The 24,454-nt window shown below is 39.0% G+C and overlaps 1 protein-coding gene across 2 annotated transcripts; it reads left to right on the top strand.

Moving 5' to 3' along the window:
• Window positions 1-795: 795 nt before the first annotated feature.
• On the top strand, window positions 796-23,899 carry COCH (cochlin). 2 transcript variants are annotated; one of them, XM_051806275.1, is made up of 11 exons: window positions 796-988; window positions 1,069-1,113; window positions 6,779-6,935; window positions 13,091-13,224; window positions 14,407-14,472; window positions 15,322-15,366; window positions 15,454-15,601; window positions 17,392-17,495; window positions 18,882-19,108; window positions 20,927-21,443; window positions 22,127-23,899. In XM_051806275.1, exons 1-11 carry the CDS (start codon window positions 967-969, stop codon window positions 22,300-22,302), a joined length of 1,641 nt encoding a protein of 546 aa, XP_051662235.1. In that variant the 5' UTR covers window positions 796-966; the 3' UTR covers window positions 22,303-23,899. The 2 variants fall into 2 exon arrangements, with proteins under 2 accessions (XP_051662235.1, XP_051662234.1); XM_051806274.1 differs by lacking the exons at window positions 796-988; window positions 1,069-1,113 and adding an exon at window positions 6,318-6,436.
• The last annotated feature ends 555 nt before the right edge of the window (window positions 23,900-24,454 follow it).

Below are 24,454 nucleotides of genomic sequence, written 5' to 3'. Positions count from 1 at the left end.
TTCGGGGGATTGTGGTGGGTTTGGTTTTGCCTTTTTTTTCTTTACTTTAAACAAAATTTTACTTAAATGAAAGGCACCTGCAATATCTGCGCTAACATTTTAGACCAAACACAAACGATACTCGAAACGCCGGATCCGGTATTTCCATCTCTTCGAATGATTTAGTCAGGCTTAAATCCCCCAGTACTCCCCTCCGCAGTGCCGAGAGGGACGGCGTAAGGGCCCAGCACGATTGCGGCCGCGGCCGGCGGGCCCGGGGTGCGCGGGTCGGGAGGAGCGGCCGTCCCGCCCTCGGCAACACCTCGCAGCGCTCGGGACAGCTTTGCCCCTTCGCTCAACCTCGAGGGAGGGACAGATGTTGTGGCAAAGTAGCTGATAGCTGGCTCGCATTTCCCGAGATATCTGGAGTGAAGGTACCTGACATGAGGTGTTGGAGAACTGTGGGTGGAGGGGATATCGAGGGGCGCTCGGGCAGAGCCGGGAAGGCAAACTGCAAAGGCGCTTCTCCGGGCACAGGAACGTCCGCGCGCCTCCACTGCCGGAGCGGGCGAATTACCGGACCCGACTGCTTAGGGAAGCGCTGAGCCGCCGATCCCGGCGGGAGGAGTCGGGGGGGGCGCGGCGGGGGAGGGACAGCAGCACCTGCCGGGCCTGGCGGCGAGGCTGCCCAGCCCCGTGTGCCCGCTCCCTCCTTCCCGCCCTCCCCGACCACCCTCGCCCGCCCCAGTGCTCATGCGCCCGCCGAGGTTTAAAGTGGGAGCCGCGGCTGCCGGCGGCGGTACCGCTCGGCGGAGGTGCGGGACAGCGAACAAGGCGCGGCAGCCCGCGGTGCGGTGACCGGCCGGCACGCTGCCCTCCGCTGCCCTCCGCTGCCCTCCGCTGCCCTCCGCTGCCCTCCCGCTGCCCTCCGCTGCCCTCCTCGCCGCAGCTCTGCGCTGCCCGGCGGTGCGGGCGCGCCCCGCTGCCATGTGGCTCCCCCTGCTCCTCGGTGGGTATGGTGGGAAGCGGCTGGGGGCCGGCGGGGCGGGCGCGGAGCAGCGCCCCGACTCCTTCCCTGTCTGTTCGCAGGCTCCTTTCTGCTCTCCAGTCCTGTGCGCGGGAGCGACAGCTCAGGTGAGTTGGCCGCTCTCCTCTCTCCGCATCTCGTGGATGTTGTTTCTCCCTCGGACCGGGCCCGCCCCGGCGAGAGGTGGCGGCGCCCGGGGGGTCGCTTGGCCGCGGGTACCGGCCCGGCCCTTCCCGGCACTCCCGGTTGCTGCTGCCTCTCGCCGCGGGGTGCGGGTGCTGCCGCGGAGGGGCCGCGGGTGCGGCCGCAGGGCAGGTTTGCGCGGAGCCGGCCGGGGGGAAGCTGCAGAGGGGCACGGAGGATGTCTGGGAACGCTTCCAGGCGAGGGTGAAAACACCTTCCTGGCACAAGGTGAAGCAGCGCCTTTATGACAAACGTTCCAGTCGAGGACAGTGCCGGTAGCAAGAGTGAGTGGGAGTGTGTTTTGTGTGTTATAAAGGCAGTCGTACAGTGCTTGGTAATTTGAGGATTTCTGGCGTATTTTAGACCATGGAATTAATTAAAACCACTTTCAACCTGCCCTGCAATTATTTTGACCCGAAAAGCAAAAGAACATACTTAAGATGCCTAGGAGGGTACTGCAGGGGCTGCCTGTTGTACCATGCTCTATTGGACTGCCTCCCTGCTGCTGGAGAGCAGGCTCTCCTGGAGCCAGAATCAATCCATGGGAACCAGGAGCCATAGGAAGCAGTTGAAGAAATAATGTGGCAGAAGGACACGAGCAGTTTGTCTGCCCCTTCCCGTGGAGTCTTTCACCAAGGGAGGACAGGAGCCACCAGAAGAATGTGCTTCCAGATGCAGGCCTGGCAGACAGAAGGTGAGTGACCTCAAGCTTTTCTGAATGGTTGTTCATGATTTCTCAGCTCCTAGGAAGCAGGATTTGCTGCTCATTTTGTGTTCAGTCAAAGATTTGGAAAATTCTTTTGTGCTAAACTGATAAAAGCTGCATGAGACAGGAGTGCTATGGCTAAAAAAGGGAAAAAATGCACAACAATAGGAAACCTACTCCAACCCCAGTTCCTTTCCCTTTTTTGTTTTACAGGTGCATTATAGATGAAGTGCTGACAGTCTGGCAGGAGACAAATGAAAAGTTTTCTGTGATGCTTCCTCCAGGGTTGGAGAAGCCACTGTAACCTGAAGGTATCTGGAACCAGCTAAAATAGCATTAAGGGTATATTTTCAAAATGGAATATTGATACAAGACTATGCTATAAAATGTGAACAATTTTTGTAAGATATTATCTTTTGCTATTATTCTGAGCCTAAATTCAGCAGGATTTGGTTATTGAACTAGAAGATTTGCAGGAACTTTTTATGAAAGTGCTTAAATTCTGTTGTTCAATAAGAACATTAATTTCCTCAAAAATCTACTGCATTTAGGCTCATAATGTTTGGGAAGATCTTTGAAAATCTTAAAACTTCCTTTGTGCTCCCACTGGAGTGTATACAAATACTGCCAAGTTCAACAGTTGTGGTTACCATAGATGAGACTCTGCAGGTGGGTGAACATTGGCATGTGATGGTAAGCAACCTTACACTGATCAGACTGAAATGAATGATATAGCCCTGACCAGATTTCTTTAAATTCCATTGCCCTCGTCCACATCAAGATAGGTAATTGAGATTGCATAAATTGGCATGTAATCTGTGAACGTGTTTTCTGAAATATAAACAAGTATAGGTTTACTAGTATGTCCATTTTTTTCAAGTATGGATAAGGTATGTGGGAGGATTCCTTGTGTAAGATAGAAAAAGCAGGCATGTTTGAACCCTCAAGATAAAAAGGGACCTAAAATCTTCCTGTATTGAAAATAATACCAAATATTAAAAGGAATAGGAAGCATTATAGGGATGTACTTCTCTATTTTACAGCTCATAAAGCAATCTTACTTGTAGGAACCCCTGTTTTATATTTTGTAAGAATGTACATAGAATTTTTTTCCTTTGCATAAACAAACTCTATTTTCCCAAAGCAATGCATGGAACCATCAAGATTAGAGAAGCTCAGATTTTGGCTATGGATTTTATTTTTCTAGAATAATTTAATGCAATGACTTGTGTCAAAAATTGAGAACTTTCATAGATTGACATAAGCAGCAGCTATTCACAGCAAAATGTGAAGAGGCATCAAAAAGATGGAAACTGATGGAATGATTGAAAACTGGTTGTTTGAGGAGAGAAGTGAGTCTTTGCTTTTTTTTCCCCTTTTTTAGGTCAACAATGATGGAAGACATTCATCCCTACTTTTAAATATGGCTTAAATCAGGAAGAATTATAGTTTCTTTTCTCTGTACTTTGTTTTTATCGGATACCCTGGTGTAGTGTATTTCTGTGAAGCTTGACGGGTGTGTGTCTTGACAGGATTGGATGATGGCCAATTTATTATGGTTCTGAAGGCCTAATTTTCTGTCACAGAGCATAGGTCTCTAGTCCTCAACAGAGTCCAGAATGGGTAGGAGTCTAGGACTGAATCCTTTAAGGGACATGAGTTACACAAATTGCAAGCTTATATTTCCATCTTCCAAAAATACTTGGATTTAGAGTATTGCATCACATAAGCATCCAGAGAAATGCCTCCACTGCTACTGCTGAAATTTTTAAATTCCAGTGATTAAAACATGTGGGTTTTATCTCAGTTACTTTATATATATATATATATAATCTCTTTGGCAGTTTCTGCCATGTTGAAGTATATTGGATAGATTAAAAAACAACCACCTTCTCCAATTTTAATAGTAATATCACATATTAAATTTGTGAGAGTGATTAGTATGTAAGCTGGCAAAGAACTATTTTATATTTTCTAGTACTCAGATTTCATTAATACATTTCCCTGTTTGCGATGGAATGCTTGTGGTTTTATGGGTTGAGTGGTTGATGGTGCATTAACAAAAAGGAAAGAAATTCACTGCAGAGCTGATATAGTAAGTCTTAATTGTGGTAGTAAAAAAAATTAGCTTTCACTTTGATACTGCACCTAACATTTCTAATACTAGTCTTAGTTACAGAGTTATGGCTTATAGAAAACTGTACCTACCTATGCAGAAAACCAAAATTGTTGCTTTTGGATTAACAATGTTACGTGCTTCAAAGTGTGTGTTTTTACCTCTGTGCTGATCCAACTGATGTATAGAGTGCTAAAGCCCCTAGCTACGGTGTGTCAGCTCTTCAGTTTGCACAGCAGCCTGCTTCGCATGCATAGACCAGGATGGTGACACCCTTTAGGCTGCCAGTGCATTAAATCCCGTGGCTGGGCTACCATGGATTTCTGTGTTTTCATTCCCAGGTAAAACACAGAAAGATTATTTTTTATCCCTTCATCTCCTGTGCTATGCAAAATATTAGTCTTCCACATAACAGTAATTAGTAAGTACTTGGTGATGAGGGAAATACAGATCTCCAAGTGATAAGGTGTTTGTTAACTAGACATGTCTAAGTACTGTCTTTGTGTGCACAGCCGGCCAAGGAATTCAGTCAAGTACAGTACATTAGAAACTACAGGAATTAAAACTTCCTGGGGAGTCTTGCACTTTTAGAGGCTGGAAAAATGTTGCAGGGTGTGTGGCACAAGCAAAGCTGTGAAAGCAGAGAGTACCAGTGGTGCTCATTGCAGGAACTTCTCCAAGGATTTCCAGCCTTCCAGCTGCTGTTTAATTCTGGTGCTCCTGCTAGTTGTCATATGGTGGATATCACTTGATCAGTGCCCAGTAATTACCAAAAACACTCGTGGAACTTTCATGGAAGGATTAGGGGACTTAAAACAGCAAAACAAATCTACTTCTTTTAGCATAACACCAATAATATAGCACTTGTAACAACGAAAATATGGAGCTTCTAGGTATAAACAGTGGTGATTCTGCTTGATTTTTCTGTCTTTTGTTTTTAAGGCAAATGTATCAGATTGAGCACAGAGAGGATGTAGGTAGGTAAGACTAAGTCCTAAAAGAAACTTCTTTATTTCTTAGAATACTTGAGAAGCAGATTAAATCACTTTACAGTGTCTAGCTAGGTAGACAACTCTTATCTTGAGAAGGGAAAAATAAAGAAGTGCTTACTGTTTTCTTTTTTTTTATTATTCTGGACTGTCTAGACAGATTTAGCATATATAAGTCCCATCTTTGTGCTAACAAACAGCAGCACAGATTTTTCAGGAAGATGTGATTAGGTAGTTTAAAAGTGTTTCAGTATAGCATTAATGGGAATTATATATATTTAGTAGTAGAACTACATGCATGGTTGATGAATGTAGGTATTTGTTTATGCAGACAGAATAAACAGACGTACTTCCCTGTATGTCTCTGACTGCAACTGCTCTGCTTTTCAGTTCCAAAGTCAGTGAGATTAGCAGGAGGTGTGATCTTTTCCATCCCCTGATGAAGAACAGTGAATGTTCCAAATACTTTCAAATACAAGCAGCATATGTTGGTGTCAGTAAACACCCTAGGGTAAGAGTGAAAACAACGGGCAGGGAAGCGGGTGCGAGACATATCACTGATCCCTGAAACATGCTCTCCTTGGGATATAATGCTATGGTGTATGCATTGATGCATTGGCCAGCCTCTGTCAACTTTCATCATAATATTATGAAACAGTAATATCCCAAATGCATACAGAAAAGGTTCTTGCACCTTCTAGTACTCAGCAAGGGCAAGATGTGTCCTTAGGAAGTTCAGAATAAACAGCCAGTCATGGGTTGGACTTACGATGCTGAATTGGTATTGATCTAACCCTAATTTGCTGTGCTACTAGACCAACTGAATGTTCTGTCTTGTGTACTAAAAGATTGGTAGTAACTCTCCAAGATAAACGACCTCTATGTTTTCAAAGTGAAAAGCATGTTTGTCAAGCAAAATTGTATACTGATATAAATCTGTGTCTGGACACCTACATTGCACATAGGCAAGAGCAGTGAAAGTTTAATGATGATAACCTGAGGAGCAACTTCTAAGAAAAAAGGCAGAGTTCTGTTTAAAAAAAAAAAAAATCATGTGCCTCAGCTGAATAAATAACTTTTGTCTCACTGTGTGATTCTGAGAGTCCTTTGCACAATGATTAAGATGTAAACTTCATTGTAATGAATTGATATCAATGTTCTAGATGTTACTGTACTACTGGAGCAAGAAGATGGGTATTCCTTTCTTTTTTTCTTTTTCCCCTGCACTGGCCTCAGTTGGATGTATTGCAGAAGCTAAGGGAAATGCTGAATACTGCTGTCAACCTGCTTCATGAATACCACTAAAGAGAAGATTCAGAATTTCCTAAGTGATTCATAGATGTCTTACGGCTGGAGATTACTGTGGGGATGTCAGAGTAATTTAATTTTTCCCATGGAGAGTGCCACCCATGTCAGTGGTCCACCAGCCTTCCAAGGTCTTCTTGTCCTTCTATTTCTCCAGTAAACTTACAAATGTGAATTGTTTTTCCTCATGTGATATTCCTTGAATGTTATTTTAATGTTGTTTGCTCATGGTTGTTTTTTTTTTTTTACCCTTCCCACCTTTTCCTGCCACTTCTTTCCCATAAATAATAAACTGTGTTCTTCCTTGTCATAACTGCACATTTGTAAGCTCCAAAGACATCTTTACAGGCATTGTACCTAATTTCAAATTCAGACATTGCTTTAAGCTTGGAAACTGTAGAGAGGTTTGAAAAAGAAATCCCAACAAAAAACCCTTAGATTTTTCAGGTCAAAAGTTGTTCTTTTCTCTTTAGCTGCCACTGCTATCACGTGCTTTACAAGAGGACTTGACCTTAGAAAGGGGACAGAAGATGTCCTTTGCCCAGCAAACTGTCCTCTGTGGCAATTTTATGTCTTTGGGGATGGAATTTATGCTTCTCTCTCCAGTGTCTGTGGAGCTGCCATACACAGGTAAGTCAAATGATTGCTAATCAATGTGTTAAGTGAATTTATATAGTCTATAGTCTTGCCGTGCTTTTAAATCTTAATCTTTTGATGCCATCATAATAAAGATCTCTCTAGGCTTTGTGAATCCTGTTAACAAGAGTATCATTAGGAGAAAAGAGAACAAGATAAAGAATGTCTGGACAGTTTGCAAGTTATCTGAATATGTTTAAGTGCTCTTCAAAACCACTTTGGTGACTTTCTTTAAAATGGTACAGCAGCAGATTGACTTTCACTATACAATTATTTGTGTCACTAGTAGATATGGAAGAATACAGTGTAAATAGTAACTAATTAGAGAATAAAAGTAGATTTCTGACTTTCTTAAAAGCTTAAGTCAACTGTTTGAAAGAAATGGAGGAATGATTTCAGTCTCTGGGGCTTTTATCCTCAAGAAACAGAAACTATTTCAGAATATATCGATGTGTGAAGCTATCAGTATTTTTTATTTAAAAAACCCTACAACTATGGACTTAAATTTTTACAAAGAAATTAATTACTAGAAGATAAAGGAGGAAAATAACGGGGTTTTGGAGTTATTATTAATTGTTTGATAATTTAAATACCATAAAAATATGCTAAGCATTTTAAATAATATTTAGGGTGCTGTCATTACTATCCAGAATCTCATTTAAAGTATCAATTAAAATTCTGTAACTTTTAATAAGACTTACAAAATTCAGGCTACTTGTCTATAGAAGTATTTAAACTCCAAACTAAAATGAACTTCTTTTAAAAAAAAATTGATTTAAGAAGGGGGTTTGAATACAAACTGTCTGGAATTTCTCAAATGCTGTAAAGGAGACTAAGAGCTAAGGTACTACCAGAGGAGCCAGAGAGAGCTTAGAAGGTATTGTGGGGGTCTGTGTATTTGTTTTTTAAAGCTTTAGAGTTTGTCTCAAATATAATTACATGTCTCCATGTGTATTTTATCGCTGGACAGGCTTCCTTTTGGTGCTTCTGTGAAAAGAAAGAAAGCCTCAATTAAGTGTGCTTTAAGCATCTTCATGAGTGTTTAAAAAAATCAAGCTCTGGTACTTCACTTTTCCTTGTTTAGGTATATAGAAAAAGTTTGTGAAAGAATGTCTGGATCAAATGCGAGTTGTGCTTTTTGTTTGTTTTTGTTGGGGCGTTTTGTTTGTTTGTTTTTTAAATGAGGAAAACTGAGATTTCTTTCCATGGTCAGTTTTTCTAAGACTGTGTTTGTATTTTGTGATGTAGCCATTTATTTTAACATTCCGTTTCATTACTGATTGCCAAAGAAGTCTTTACTTAAAGAGAAAAAAAGCTCTTGCTGTCAAGACTTTTTCTACAGAAATTGAAGACTTGAACAGTTTGAAAAGACAAGAAGTTTCTAACCAGTTCAACTAGGCAGCATTCTTGAACCTCCCATGCCAGTGGTGTCTGTGACTGTTAGAGAAATCCCACCACGAAAGCTGCTGGGACTTGGTTCCATCACAGCTGGGGAATACTTTACAAAAGGAAAAACCAATATCTTTCCATAGTAAGAATCAATATAAATTGTACTACTTGTGAGATATGTAGCCCTGTTTGTAAATCCCAAATCTAACAGTCTGTCTCCATAGATATTGTGAGAATAATGAGGGCTCTAATAGCAACAAAGAGACTAAAATATACTCACCTTTCTAATCTATGTCTTCCAGAATTGATGTAAATTAACATTGTTCAAGCCTTCTGAATATGATAGACTGCAGTAAAGTGTTTTGAAAAAGCAGAATAAAGGAGGACTGCTGTTTTTGAAGACAGCCTCAAACTTAAAGGCAACTAATCCTTTTGGCCTTTCATACTCAGAATAGAATTTGCTACATGAGAACATTTTGTTGTCTTTGCTGCAGCTGTTAGCAGCCATAAATACTGGCCCTGGTAAAAAAGGATTGATGAATGGAGGACAGACAATAGCTGTTTAGTTCTCAGCTAATTACAGTGCAGGCTGCAAAATCGAGCAAAAACCTTCTTGCTCTGTCTTGCAATGCATAAACTCCATATTGGTGTGAAAGTAACTTTTGAAGAAGATATTCCTAATAGGTAATCACCTTAGTTTGCTGTTATTGTGATGTAAGAAGATATGTGCTTTGAGAATTTTGTAAATTTCTTCCAAATAACTGAAATAACCACATCTAGTTTAAAACTAAGTATACTCTCCATTTCATTGCATGGTGAGTGCAGCATAGCTCTGTACCTTTCAGCACCATTGAGTACTAGCCCTGTGCCACCTACAGTGCCTGCTGTTGTCTAAGGGAAAGCAGTCAGACAACTACTCACCATTTCAAGAAGCATCAGTCTTGGGAGCAGTGCTTTTGTTTGTTTGTTTGGGTTTTTTTAACTGAAAATGATTGTATGAGCATGAGTCTGTTCCACATACACTTCAGTTTGCATGCTGGGTCCATACTGAGGCTGGATCCCTTAATTTTACATAAATCAAGTAATGCTTATTCCTATGAGTAGTTCCATTACTGTGAGGCAGTTATTAACACAAGAAAATACTATACAATGCATGAAAAGAATTTAGCAGAATTCAGCTACAAATAATTCTGTGTGCTAGAGATGAATAAGCTTTCTGCCTGTTTTAGTTTGTTATATTTGGCTTTTTCTCTCATCTTATGTGTAATTACTCTCAGGAAACAGAATATTTATTTAATATTGTTCTTTTTCTGGGCAGAAGAATAAAACATTTCGTCAAGGGAAGAATGGAGAACCTCCTACCAGGCTCATGCTATGTAGGCATGAAGAGCTGAGTTAAATCTACCACTGAGTGATTAATTGGATTAATAATCAGAAGGTCAAATGAAGGACTAGGTTCTCAGCTTGTGTAGTTCTGTTCTAGTGCCAGTTCATCTAAATGGAAACCTAGCCCAGTGTAGTAGTATTTAGATGTTAAATAAGCATGTAAGTTGTTTTTTTTTTCATGACCTTCCTAACTAGTCACGGGGTGAAACCATTTCTAATTAAGCATCATCACAGACCCAGAACTCAAGTCTAAAAAAAGCATATCATGGTATTACCAAGCTGGTCACAAAGTGCCCTTAGACATGAATGGCACCTGAGCTGCCCTAGTGTTTGCTAGAAGAATATTGACAAAAATATTGTCTTCCCAGAGGGATTTCTGAGCAGCTGTAGATTCCCTGGGAAAATTTGGTATAGAGCCTGCTTCTGCTGCTTAACTTCTTTTTGCCAAAAGCAATAGGGTTGCAGAGAAAACAGAAGGAAAAGAATCTAGGGGGCTGGAGGAAACACTGAGCAATTGCGTATTAGCGATTGATGGCAATCAGGCAGCAGCAGGAGACTGCAGTTTGGAGAAGAGAAGGATGCTTCTTGGAGTGATTAAGAAAGGCAGATTATGTGGAAGGAGTTGGCAGATGATAATAACAGAAAGGAAAAATGGGAATTCAGCTACTTGAGTTGCCTTGTCTAAAGTCCCTGAGGATAAATGGACTGCAGACACATCTGTAAGGCTCATCTCCCATGGCTATCTCTTTGTGGTCTAGGCATCAGTTTTGATGTGCAGACTATATGAAAAATGCATTCAAAATTCAGCAAAGCCCTGTATCTCTTTCTCTGAGAGTGCAAATGAACAGTTCTTGCACTTTATTTTGAGGAAGTGCATGAGGCTCATAAAAAGCTTCAGTTTCATCTGGTGATTTACCTCAATTCAATTCAGATTTTTAAGTATGTTTTGGCTGAAATTCCTGTATTTCATTAGACCTTTCCATATGTTCTGCTGCCCTTGGCCAGCTCTTTCATGAGCTACTGTGCAGTGAGGTACTGGATTGCTGCTTTGTGTATCTGTTTTTCTGTTTAATTTGTGTCCATTTTTGAGTGAAAAATACTGTGTAGGTATAAATTGTGATTTGTTATTAACAATGAAGCTAGCCAAGAGAACAGACTGCAGCTTTTATATAAAATTGCTGTCAAGCAGCACTGGTAGTAACATGAAACATAGTGAGTAAGGAAGTGAAAGCTTCCTGGACAATCTGCAGATTCCCGTTTAATAAAAACAGCCATGGCACGCAAGTCAATCACACAGCAGCAAAGCACAGCAGCAAAACTCAAAGCAGATTATAATGACATAAGTCATTCTGAGGAAAGGCATGGGCACTTCTTCACTCTTTAAAAACCACTGCAGATCTACACAGGGTTGATATCATTTTTAAAGTCAATCATAAATGATTGCAGAAGGGAATTTGCTGATCTGATTCAGAATGCAAAGGTAGGCTGGCAATATATGATTTATTCCACATCAGCATATAAGTATGCATTTTGAGTAGACTTGCTTGAAGAAGCAGCCCAGGTAAAACTGATGAGATTGTAAAGGGTGGATTAAACTGTTAACTCACCTACAGAACAAAATGGCAAGAAAGGAGGAATAACTTCCATAAAGCTACAGTTCATGTTATATTTACTTCTAATATCAGCCCCCACTTGAATTAAAAATAGCAGAGCTGTCGTATGGAAATACTGTATCTTCAGAAGATAGTATAGAACTTTGACCTGTGTTTAAATACAGAATCAAATGTTTTCAACAAATAGATAAGGAGCAAATAAATCTACTCCAGTTTCAGTGTGAAGCTTCGAAATTCAATGGAGACTAGGTAGATAATTATTTTTCTCTGGAATTACTAATTATATTTAATTACTTAATTGGTGGAATTAAAATGTAAAGACCAATAGACAAAATGGAACAATATAGACAACATTGCATAAAATGCAATAAAATAAGCTGAAAACATTGTTTTGAGAATAATTCTTAGGTTGAGCTTTCAGACTGAACATTTTCTTGAGTTCAATTCAACCACTGCTCAAAGTTGTGAGTCCACAACAAAAGAAGTGGGAAGAGATACTAAATTCTTCTTAGGAGCTCACTTGGGCAGAGATCACGTTTGCTGATGTAAGCCTAAAGTAGCTTCACTAAAATTGTAAGTACAGACTTAAACTAGAAACTGTTCCAATTAAACACATATTCTCTATTTTTGACACCTTTCCTTATCCATTAAGACTGAGACACTAGTGAAGGCTTGAATGCCAAAAAGAATCAGGCACTGGAGAAGAAAATTATGTTCTAATTAGACTGAAATATTCTAAATACATTTATGTGTTATTTTCCTTAAAGATGATTTCAACTTACTGAATTTTCCTGTCATTTAAAACTAACCAGTTAAAAGCTCTGGTCTGATTTTTCACTCACTTTTTTTTTAAAGAGCTATAAAGTGCTGTTTGTATTTGCCAACTTTATAATCTGATTTTAAACTCATTCAGGGTAACTTTACTAAAGCTCCTTTGTCTCCATATTCTACACTGTATTCCTGGATAAGAAAATATCTGTATAGTTTGAAACTGTTTAATTCTTGTAGCTTGGAAGATTATGATAATGGATATAACCACAGCTGCATTTAGAAATACAAGTCACATCCATGAAGGAGGAATGTCTTTTAACAGCAATCCACATAGAGCTTTGATGTGGAAATTGCCTTTGCCACAGATACCCAAAGCTCATATTACCAGAAACATATGCAAAGTTTTCTAAACTGTAGTCTTGATTATTCTTCTTCTACAGTGTTTTAAATCAGATTAGGTCAGGACCTCTTTTCAAGCAGAAAGCCAAACAAAATTGAAAAGTAAATACAAAGGAGCACATTGCTGTGCTAAATAGTCTTGAAATTACTACTTGTCTCCCACAGCACTGTACCTGCCCAAGTACTGCAAAGCATCAAGCTTTTATGTCCTCTTAGAGAAGCTCAGCCTTGACCTTTGGCCTCTAAAAATAATAAATATTCTTTCAGTACCACATAAAAAGAGATCTGAACTGTTCAGAATTTCACTTAGGAATTGATATGAAACATCACTCTTCTGCATTAGTCTAAACACTGCCAGAATTTTGGGCTTTCCTGATCTTTTTTTTAATAAGCCTGTGTGATGCTGTGTAGAATAGCTTTTTTTAAGGTCTTTTCAGCAAGTTGCAGCTTGTTTTAGCCTAAACACAACTGCCTGCATATATGGCATCTTTTTCAGGAGGCTGGTGTAAAATATACTAATGATGGTACAACTGTATTGCATTTTCTTGTGATTAAAATGTCTGATTCATAAAAACTCTTTTTGTATCTCAGGGGTGTGATCACCAATGCAGGAGGAGCTGTAAGGGTAAAGACTCTCCCAGGACAGGACAACTACCCTGCTGTAAATGCCAATGGGATCCAGTCTCAGGTGCTCTCTAGATGGGCTTCATCTTTCTCAGTGACTCGTAGGTGGATCACACTTATTATTCTGCAAACTGTATTTGAAATGTTGATAGAACTGTAGGAACCTTCTTCAGTGCTCCATGCATAAATAAATGTGATTGCTATCTGATGTGTAGTAATAGTATTTCTGACTTCTAATTCATTATTTTACCTTCATTTTTCTGGTTTCCTAAAGAAAAACCATTCCAGCTAGACTAACTAGTCTGTAGCAGAAGTTGATACATAAAAATGCATCCCTTATTTAGAATGTAATGACTTGACAGCAGGCAGTTGACAGTTCCATGACAGTTTAAGCTGGTCAAAGTCCGTGCTTTGATCCTGACTTTGCAGTCTGGTCCTCCTACCACTTCAGGCCATATAGTGTTATCCCTTCTCTCACCCTGCCTGCATTTGTGCAGGCAGTAGCACTTGTCAGACCCTTCAAAGACCTTGTACAGCATTCCCTGCAAAAAGAACACTGACCCTCCAAAAAATATCAATTATGTCAACTTACATGTGATATGCAGTCATTAGGCTACAGTGTGACATAGTGGCTTTTTTCCCAGAACTTTTTGTCACATAGTTGAGATAGTGCCCCCAGCTGCAAAGCTGTTGTCATGCCTTGCCACTCAGGTGAGGCTAAATCACCCTCATAAAATCATATGCAGAAGCATATTGGTTGTATATGTTGTGGTTTCAAAAATATTAAAGCATATGTGTTTTCTGGTACATTCTTTCAAAGTTTGTGAAACAGATCTCTCTAATGTGTTCTTATTGTTTACACAGCTAAGATTTAGCCTACTATCTCTGAGATACTAGTAATCCTTAGTTGGTGCCCACAGCAAGTTAATAGCTAAGAACTTGGAATCACAGGTGCTTTTGGTGAGGGTGAAAGTTTTCAGTTCTCCAGATCAAGTCCTGACTTTATGTGCTAGAAATAAAGAAATAATGGCTTCTACAGCTCAAAATCTGTCATCAAATAAGTATGCTGTGATCATGCATCAGCTGCTGTTGCTTCAAATGCGGAAATTAATTACCTGTAAAACAAAGAGTGCGATACTGGATTACACCAAAGGTTTGTCTGGACTCATATTCTACTCCCAGAGTAGCTAATGGCAGATGATGAAGAAAGATTATTGGAAACAGAATGCTCTTCAAACATCATCTAAATACACTAAAATACTGTAAATGTATTCTTATTTTAGCAGCTACCAAGGACACAGCACTTGAAGCAGTTGGACGATCGGTATCAACAGCACGTCCTTCTACAGGTATGAGGTCTCCACAATAAGGGAAGCATCTTGTGATATGATGTGCTTCAGAGTGTGAATCCCTGGCTAAAATTACATGTTTCATATGATTCATTTATTTTTAAAGAAGAAAACATACAATATCTGGCTTTGCAGCATATCTTTCATCAGAAAAAAGAAGAATCGTAATCTTGGAGATTAATTATGATTTCACTAGTGTTCATGTAAATTAAAAACAAAACTTGAATGAATTTGAAAAAGTAATACAGATAAAGAAAGGTAAGAGTTCATGAGCTAAGGGGATATTTGTTCTTTTTAAGTAACAGAGAAGAAAAAGGTAAAGCATTTTTTCTTACAGAACTGCTCAACAGCTGAGAGCTGTGTATCAAAAATTTAGTTGTTATGTGAATTTCACTACAGAAAATGCTGCTTTAAAAGGCTAGATCAATTTTTATGAAGGTTAGTGCTATATAAATACTGGATTTGGATGTTGTTCGTGAATAGACCATTTGTTTTACAGTTTAAATTCATGGTTTGCTTCCAAACCATTAATACTGTGCATTGTACAGCAAAATTGCTAACTGAGAAATAGTAGCACTTAGGAAGGTGAGATACAGAAATCCACCCATCTTTGTATGATTCAGTAATCAGTCAGGCAGGTGTAGAAAGGAAGGTTAAACTGTTTCATTTGGAAAAGAATATTCTCCAGGAAGCAAAGCAGTACCAGTGCAATTTTAATAATTAAACTGATTGACAGTCCTATTGTGGATAGTTTGCATTTTAATTTTTGGAGTCTGAGCTTTTTCTGGTTTATTTCGGTCCATTCATCATCTTGTTCTTAAATGACCCGTGCTCTTTTCTTCACTGAAGGTAAAAGACCTAAGAAGACTCTTGATAAAAAAGCTGGAAACAAAGGTAAGAATACACAGATTTACCTTTTGCAAAGAAAAATCCTAATATTTACTTGGTGTTAATAAGTCTAATTATTTTGGATGTTCACAGACTGTAGAGCTGATATTGCATTTCTCATCGATGGAAGTTACAACATTGGCCAACGTAGGTTTAATTTGCAGAAGAACTTTGTTGGAAAAGTAGGTGTAATGTTGGGAATTGGAATAGAAGGGCCTCATGTTGGAGTCGTACAGGCCAGGTAAGGACAGATCTACACAAAATAGAACCGCGTCACTGGTGAGAAAAATCAATTAACGTATCACTTCCTATTTTGCAGAACAATATCACTCCATAATGGTTGATGAATAACAAGAGAAAGCAAACTCTTTTGAGCTGTAGCACTGTTTGCTCTGTGCTACACTGAGATGTCCATGTGAGGGGACATGACAAATTTGAACATTTTCTGTCTCTATGATATTTGGTATTTGGATAGAAAGAACAGCTGGACTTCCCACAGCCCCTTGGCTGCTGACAGCTTTGTAGCTCATCTTAGTAGAACAGCAGGAAACACCCTGCAAAGGAGAGAGATGGCTCTTTTTAAAACTGTAGAGAGAGAGAATTGTCACAAACGGCTATGTACATGTACAAAACAAAAAACTGATCTTGCCAACCTATAGGTTACTACAGCTAATATTTTCAATTTTTAACTGGTCTCTTGCTTATTTAAAGACAGTTCATTGAATCTTTTAGGTTGGGAAAGACCCTTAAGATCATCTAGTATAACCGTACTATGTATGTTCACAGAGTGTAGTCTAAAAGCCACTGGAACATCCAGCATGTTAGCAGAAGGTTTTTTTGAGCCATAGCTTAGTTTGCTAATGACCAGCAATTGCAGTTTTCCAAGGTTTAACCACTTTGGCTGTGGCATCTTGAAAAAAGGAAGCACAAAGAACCCACTTATTATCAAAATTAACTCACTTATTCCAAGAAAATGAAGCATCTGCCAGATTAGCACAGGATTTCTCTATCACATCTTTCTTTCATCATTAAAGTCTGTTCCTCTCCCTGCCTTTAGGCAACTGTAGAGTAGACAGATACCTGAGTCTGATTTAGTTACCTAGGCTTGCTGTTGCAGTCACTAGAAAGAAAGGCCACATTTGTGGCACAAACCATCTGAACTGCTTTGCATGCCTCTTTTAGGATGTGATGAATTGCATCCTGAAAAATCCAGTTTCTGTCCATCAAAAGCTAGGGGAAATGAATTCCACTCTTGCTGTCCTGAGTTTATATACTATTAGGTGAGGACCAATTAATGGAGAAAGTAAACAGTTTAGCACCTTGAACATTCAACTCTTCATTAGAAATTAATCTTACAAACAATAATCTTTATAGCTCAAAATGTACCATTTGAACAGTTATTCTGCTTGGCACAAGGGTTCATTCTAGTGATTGTGATGCAGAATTGAGCCATTTACTCATAGCAGCAGCTCTTTGGCTTGAAGGTGTTTATCAGTCTGCCCTTCACTTGGCAAAAATAACTTCGTTTCTTTTTGTTTTCTACTGTAAATCAAAAGTGAAATCTGGAAACAGCGTAGTTAAAATCTTTCATTACTTACATGGAGTCAGTAGCTAGCATAACTTAAAACTTCTCAAATTAAATAACTCAAACCACATTGTGCAGATATTTTTTAAAGAAGTTATTTCTCATACAAATAGTAGAAAGCCTGCTGATTTTTAATTACACAGGTGCGTTTACTTTAACGTCTAGCAGGTTCATTTTTTTTCTTTATATATTTTCAACCAAGGGTTTTCAGCTGTTTGATAAGCATAAGAATCAGACTGTTCTTGATTTACCCATTTAGGTAGATAATTCCTCTTGCTAATGATTGTGAGATTTACTAAGCAAGGAGTATACTTCTCTTTTAAAATACAGAGAATAATATATATTACCAAGCGTAAAATTATTCAAAGTGTTGTTTAGCTTGCTAATGCCATACCAATATGAAAAGTGAACTGCAAACCTTATTACTCTATTGTATTTTTACACAGTGAATATCCAAAAATTGAATTCTATCTGAAAAACTTCACTGCTGCCAAAGAAGTTTTATTTGCCATAAAGGAACTAGGGTTCAGAGGAGGCAATTCCAACACAGGTGAGTTCATACTTCCACTGAAATAGAAATTATTGCTTTACATATTTTTATATATGTCCATTTGTTTGTGTATATTGACATTTGTATAATTCAGATAGGTAAGAAAGTGTTTTAGATGCCATACTTACTTAATTAGGTTCAGTGTTTTTCCACTAGAATGTGGCCACATGTTACATTTCATTTCCAGAAGTTAGGGCTGCTTATTACACATTTTATTAGAGTAGAAGTGTAAATATTTCTTTCTCTGTTTAAACAGTAGTTGACGTTTGACTAGTAACAGAGTGACATCTTGAGACAAATTCATAAAAGGCTTAGTGTTTCTTTCTTGTTGGGTAGTTAATTAAAGAGTTAGAATAAACACAGAGTAAGTAGTAAGTGATTGTGAAGAGCAGCCAGCAACCAAGCACCACACAGCCACTGGTGGTGGGAGAGAGAACTGGAAAGATAAAAGTGAGAAAATTCATGGATTGAGATAAAGACAATTTAATAGGGAAGGCAAAAGCCACTCACACAACCAAAGCAAAACAAGGAATCCATTCACCGTGTCCCATGGGCTGGTAGGTGTTCAGCCATCCCTAGAAAAGCAGGGCTTCAGCACACATAACAGTTCTTGTCACCGCTCTGAATGTCCCCCTACCTTTATTCTTATTCCTCCAGCTTTATATGCTGAACATGACACCATATGATATGGAATACCCCTGTGGTCAGTTGGGGTCAATTGTCCCGAATGTGTCTCCCTTGTGCACCTTTTCTCTAACGGGGTGGTACAAGAAGCAGAAAAGGCCTTGGTGCTGTGCAAGAGCTGCTCAGCAACAACAAAAACATCCCTGTATTATCAACACTGTTTTCCACAGAAATCCAAAACGCAGTCCCCTAGTAGCTACCCTGAAGAAAATTAATTATCCCAGCCAAAACCAGCCAAATGAGGAAACTGAGCTCCAAGTACATTGTAGTTCAGGAGCTACCTAAATTCAGCTCTTGAAGTGTCTTCCTTCCAATCCATTTGGCAGGCACCAGTATATCTACTTCCTAGTACAACTAGACCCCTGGGCAAAAAAAAAAAAAGTCAGTGAATTCTTCCTTAGCTTTATCTATATTTTTTGTTGGATTTTGTTGTGGTGGTTTTTAGTTGGGTGTTTGTTGGTTTTTTTGTTTGTTTTGGTTTTTTTTGGCTGGGGGTGTTGGTTTGGAGCAGTTGGTTTTTAGCTTAGAGGTTGCTGAAGCTTCATTTTTATCAAATTTCCAGGGACACCATTTCAATACTACACTGGGTTAGACCTGTAATCATAACATAAATCCTGCACAATTTCAGACAGGAAACTGGTACCAAAACATGCCATCATTGTATGCGTTATTTCTTCATATTCTTTTTCTGTTCAAAACAAGGAAAAGCTTTGAAGCACACAGCTCAGAAATTCTTCTCTTTGGAAAATGGAGCACGGAAAGGAATTCCCAAGATCATTGTAGTGTTTCTAGATGGCTGGCCCTCAGATGATTTAGAAGAAGCTGGCATAGTGGCCAGAGAATTTGGAGTCAACGTATTCATTGTATCTGTAGCAAAACCCACAACAGAGGAGCTGGGAATGGTACAAGACACTGGTTTTGTTGACAAAGTAAGAAAAAAAAAATTATTTGTTTTTCAGTTGTGAATATAATTCTGGAGAATTTACTTTACACTAAAATTCTAATTAACTAATATATGTATATATAATAACTTATATAGATATAAAAATATTCTCTCAAACCATCCAATGAAATTCTCTCTGCTTGTAAGCGATTTAAAAGAATAACACTAGGAAGGTTAAAGAAACACTGGGGGTTTTTTTTCCTGCTAAAGGGTCCACACAAAGATATCACTGTCCTCCCAGTTCAGAGGCTTGGCCAATTTGTAGTTCCTGGACTTTGTATTTGCATGAAGACTCTCAGTGCAGGAAATTCCCCTATCTCAGGTATGATTAAATGTGCCAAAGCAATGAAATGCTGATACAATATATTCCCTTTCCTGAAATGGCAGACAGAGGCCTATCTTCCTGTACCTGCTCTGTGGATAATTATTTACTTACTTCCACTACAAAGAGGACAGAAAATATGGAAAAACATATCCTAGCAAGTTTATGTACAAGACTTTCATCTTGGATGCAGTTTTGGATCTTGTTCTCTTTGAATTCAAACACTGATCACCTACTCTCACGTGAGCTTTCTGATTACTAGGTCTTTACTTACTCTGCAGTGAGAAACCCACTCATTTTCCACAAGGAGGTCTTAGATGTCTCATTTCGGCAGAAATGGCATGAACAAAACGAAGCACTACAGCTCTGCTTCTTCTAGGTGTAGGAGACCTAGCTGCTCATCCCAGAGGTACTGCAGGCAGGTCCAACCCTTATGTACTTATAGAAGCATCATAGAATGGTTTGGGTTGGAAAGGACCTTAAAGATCATGCAGTTCTCACTCCCTTGCCATGGGCAGGGATGCCATCCACTAGACCAGTTAGCTCAGGCTCGGCCTTGAACATTTCCAGGGATGGGGCATCCACAACTACTCTGGGCAAACTGTTCCAGTGCCTCACCACTCTCACAGTAAAGAATGTCTTCTTAATAGCATACCTAATTTTTTTTTTTTTTTAGTTTAAAACCATCCTCCTCCCTTGTACTATCACTGTCTGTCCCTGCAAAGACACAGAAAGACATGGCCTTTAAGTGATTGAGGCCTGCCCTCCCCTTCTGTGTTTTGATCTTAGCCAGATTAGTTTTTAAATTTAACTCCTTTCTTAATTACCTTGTACTTTACATGCATCTTATGGAAGCTAGGGGAAATTTTACTTTGAATCACCTGGAGCTATATTTCTACCCACTCTGTGTCTGTGTTTATGACACATTAGAGTTTAAAAAGTAAAGGTCTTACCAAGTTCCAAGGGAAAGCACAGAGGCTAATTTTCAGTGGATAAGCAAAAATACAGAACTGTCAATCCTTTGGCTATTCAGTATCATGACTCAGTTCACATTCACAAAACATAATTATGATTTGGAAAGGACCCCCAAGGACCATTTAATCCAACACTTGAGTGAACGGTCCATACAGGGATCAAACCTGTGACCTTGGCATTCTTAGCACCATGCTCTAACCAGCTGAGCTAATCTCAGAGTTGTTATAGTTCTTCTGAATAAAGCTAAATTATTTGAAATGTCCAGAGCTTGTGGGGCAGGATTGGCTTTATTCCTGGGTAAAATAAGCTATATTACAGCTTTCAGTGGTTTCAACTGCAGATGTTTGTCCTCAGTTTCTGTCAAGACAAACAAGCAAAAAAGCCAGACCAAGCTCCCACCATGAGGCTCCACTAACCTGCCTTTGAAAGAAAAATCATAGGTGTCCAATTATTATCCATTCAACTGGTCTGTCAGCATCCACCCATTGACTTACTGTTTTCCAACAGGCTGTCTGTCGAACCAACGGCTTCTTCTCTTACCAAATGCCCACCTGGTTTGGTACTACCAAATACGTAAAACCTCTTGTCCAAAAGCTGTGTTCACACGAGCAGATGTTGTGTAGCAAGACATGCTACAACTCCATCAACATCTGTTTCCTGATCGATGGTTCCAGCAGCGTCGGAGAGAGCAACTTCCGCCTCATGCTGGACTTCGTCAGCAACGTCGCGAAGGCTTTTGAGATCTCTGACATCGGTTCCAAGGTCGCAGCTGTGCAGTTCACATATGACCAGCGCCCTGAGTTCGGCTTCACAGACCACCTCACTAAAGAAAAGGTCCTCTCAGCCATCCGGAACATTCGCTACATGAGCGGGGGCACTGCTACTGGGGATGCAATTTCTTTCACCATCAGAAATGTGTTCGGGCCAGTGAAAGATGGACCTAACAAAAATTTCCTCATTGTTTTGACTGATGGTCAGTCTTATGATGATGTTAGAGGACCTGCTGCAGCCGCACAAAAAGCAGGTAAATTACGTATTTTTAAAAGCAGTGCAAGTTGATCCACCTTGTTTCTGCTCTACTGTAAATGTTAAGGTTTTAAACTTTGCAAAGTATGATACCTGCTTTGAATTCAGCAAAATGTAAGCCCCAAGGAACCGTTTCCCATTAGGATGACAAAAAACCCAACGGTCAGTATTACGGAGCCAGGTAGGCATAGATTCACTTATGGCAGCTTAGTGAACAACATACACCCAGTTTTACTTCTCTAAACAGTAGAGTAAGAATGAAGAACCAAGTAGTGAAGCTCCATCATCATCTAGGAAAGGAATAAGCAGTTTTGGCCAAAAAGCTCATTGGACTGATGATGCTTGAAGCACTAAGCACTAAGGAACCAAACTCATTTTCAGAATTATTTTGCACAGTGTTACTTGTGTTTCAGGACTGATAGTGTAACTACTGCATTCATGTGTGTCACTACAAAAACTACTAAGACACTAGCTTTTACAATACCTCATATTTCCTTCAGGATTTTTCCTGAGACAAATCTTCTATTTCCTGATATTTAGTGGCAAACTCTAATTACCTTTGACAGACTGCAGATATTGAAACATACTTTTTCAATCCAGATTAATTCATGAATGTAGAAATGGCTGTTTTTCTTGTATCTACAGGCAAAATGGCCTTAACATTTTTTTTTCCTTTTGTAGGAATAACAGTCTTCTCTGTCGGTGTTGCCTGGGCACCTCTGGATGATCTGAAAGACATGGCTTCTGAACCAAGAGAGTCTCATACTTTCTTCACCAGGGAGTTCACAGGATTGGAGCAGATGGTTCCTGATATTATTAGAAGCATCTGTAAAGATTTTTTGGACTCTAGGCAATAAAGAAAAAATCTGCTGTTCACTATTACTACTTTGAAACTAAAAATCATGAAATTGAAATGGTCCCTCTAATGTACAGATGTTTTTACTCATATATACTATCATAATACAAAGGAAGAAGAAGGGCTACTTTTTGTTTCTGTAATCAGTCAAGGATTCTTGTGAGCTTGTTAGAAGTTGTACTTGATACTGAAGTGCAAAATTTGGCCAACAGCTAATATTTTCAATACGTACATAGTATCCCAGAGTTTAAAGCTGTGCATATCATGCCCTTAAGGATAGCAGACATCCAGAGGAAATCATACAGCTCTGACTTTTTTCTGCCTCTTGCTAGATATCTTCTTACCAAAAATAATATAATTTTAAACACAAGGTACCATCTTCTATAAGCCTTCTGTAGCTTATGATTCTGTATCTTTTCAAGGACTTCTACTGGTAACATGAAGTACTTTCAGTGCTCCAGTTGCAAAACATCCATTATTGCCAGGCAGTTTAAGAAAAGATATAACAGATTGTAGCTAAAACAGTCTATTTTTACTACTTAGGGTTTTGCTATTGTGAATGATACTGCCATCTGGTTGGAAAAATTTACACCAAAAGTAATTTAACTTCTGTGCACAGATTTCTGTGGATCTATTGGTTCTTTCGGCACAGATTTTGAAAGGTATTTAAGGCACAATAGTTCTTTGAGAACCTGGATCCTAAAATATTAGCTGTTACTACTGCTTCTTGCACCACTGAAGTCAACAGTGATATTCCAAATATAACTGACAACTGGATATTTCCTGTCTACTGCCATGTACTGTCTTGATTTAACAAAGTTGTTATTGGCTAGACAGACACAGGAATCTTAGGCCAAGAGATTAAATTAGACCACACAATGGGGACTGAAAGCATTTAAATTCAAATCCAAAGGTATCTCAAACCTTGAAACCTAACTGATTTATATCAGATTACATGGTTAGAAGAGAGTAGGCAGACATATTAAGTGGGATTTAGTAGTTCACAGAATAACAACTTCATAAGGATAGCAAAAACATCTTTTCGTGTGAGGTTTTCTGAAGATGAAAGAATAGTTTTCTTGATAAAAGGCTTTCATTTGATTACATACCTAGTAATATTGATATATTTGTACACCCACATGTGGTTAAAATGATGAGATATTTACAGAGTTATCCCAGATTCTTGGTGTGAATAACATACTTCAAGTATTTAGAAAATAAAGGGGGTTTGCAAGTAAAATATATAGTAGAAAACAAAACAGCACTTTCCCTATCAGTCTGGGGTTTCCCTTTTTTCCCAATATAGATTGTAAAATTTCTAGTAGTTACAGAGTGGCACAGAAGGGATTGTATTCATCAGGCTTTTGCTATGCATTTTTTAAGAACATATAACTGACTATATATTACTCTAAACATAAATGGCAAAGATGCCTTGTATTTTTCTAGTAATTGTTATCTTTCATTTTGTTATGTGCTTATAGATAAGAGTATTCAGCTTTTGCTGTATAAATTCATATGCTGTATCAACTTTGTGCTAAAGTTTCTTTCATTTAGTTTATAAACTTTTTATAGAAATACATACTGCAAGAAAACTGGGACTGCTGCTATCTGTTTTAGTATCCCATAATACAAAAGTCTTTTTATGACGAACCTCATGTAGTACAGCTTGAGTAAGTTGTGTGTGATGCTTCCTGTCTGTATTATTTTAAATCCTAAGATAATACTTAAATAGCAGGGGAACTATTTATACAAATATTTTGAATGAGTCAATATCCAGGTTTTAGTCATTGTTTATACTAGGTATGATGCTAGTTAAATCTTCTGGATATAAATTGTATGCTAGCTAATAGAATCACATTTTCCCTCCTGCTTTGTTTTTACTATTGTAAAGGAGTAGGCAGTTTTAACTCATCATTCATTCAACAAAAAGCAGGTTTGGATCCCTGGGACACTGAAACCTGCAGAGCTAACTGCCCACATATTTCCATTTCACAGGAATGGTGATGCCACGTTACTTGCACCTTCACAGAGTCCTGTTACACTCGGGTAGGAAGTGAGCACAGAGAATACTTTTTGAAACATACAATGTTTAATGTAAACAAGCATTTGTGAGCACAATTTTGATCTGAGAAAAACTTTGGTGGGATACGGAT

Source organism: Manacus candei, unplaced genomic scaffold (assembly GCF_025592945.1).
Source record: "Manacus candei isolate 608988 ecotype Guabito, Panama unplaced genomic scaffold, ASM2559294v1 h1tg000067l, whole genome shotgun sequence".
In the NCBI taxonomy this organism is placed as follows: Eukaryota; Metazoa; Chordata; class Aves; order Passeriformes; family Pipridae; genus Manacus; species Manacus candei.
Note: the sequence above shows the minus strand (reverse complement) of the source record. Positions and strands in the feature narration are given on the sequence as shown.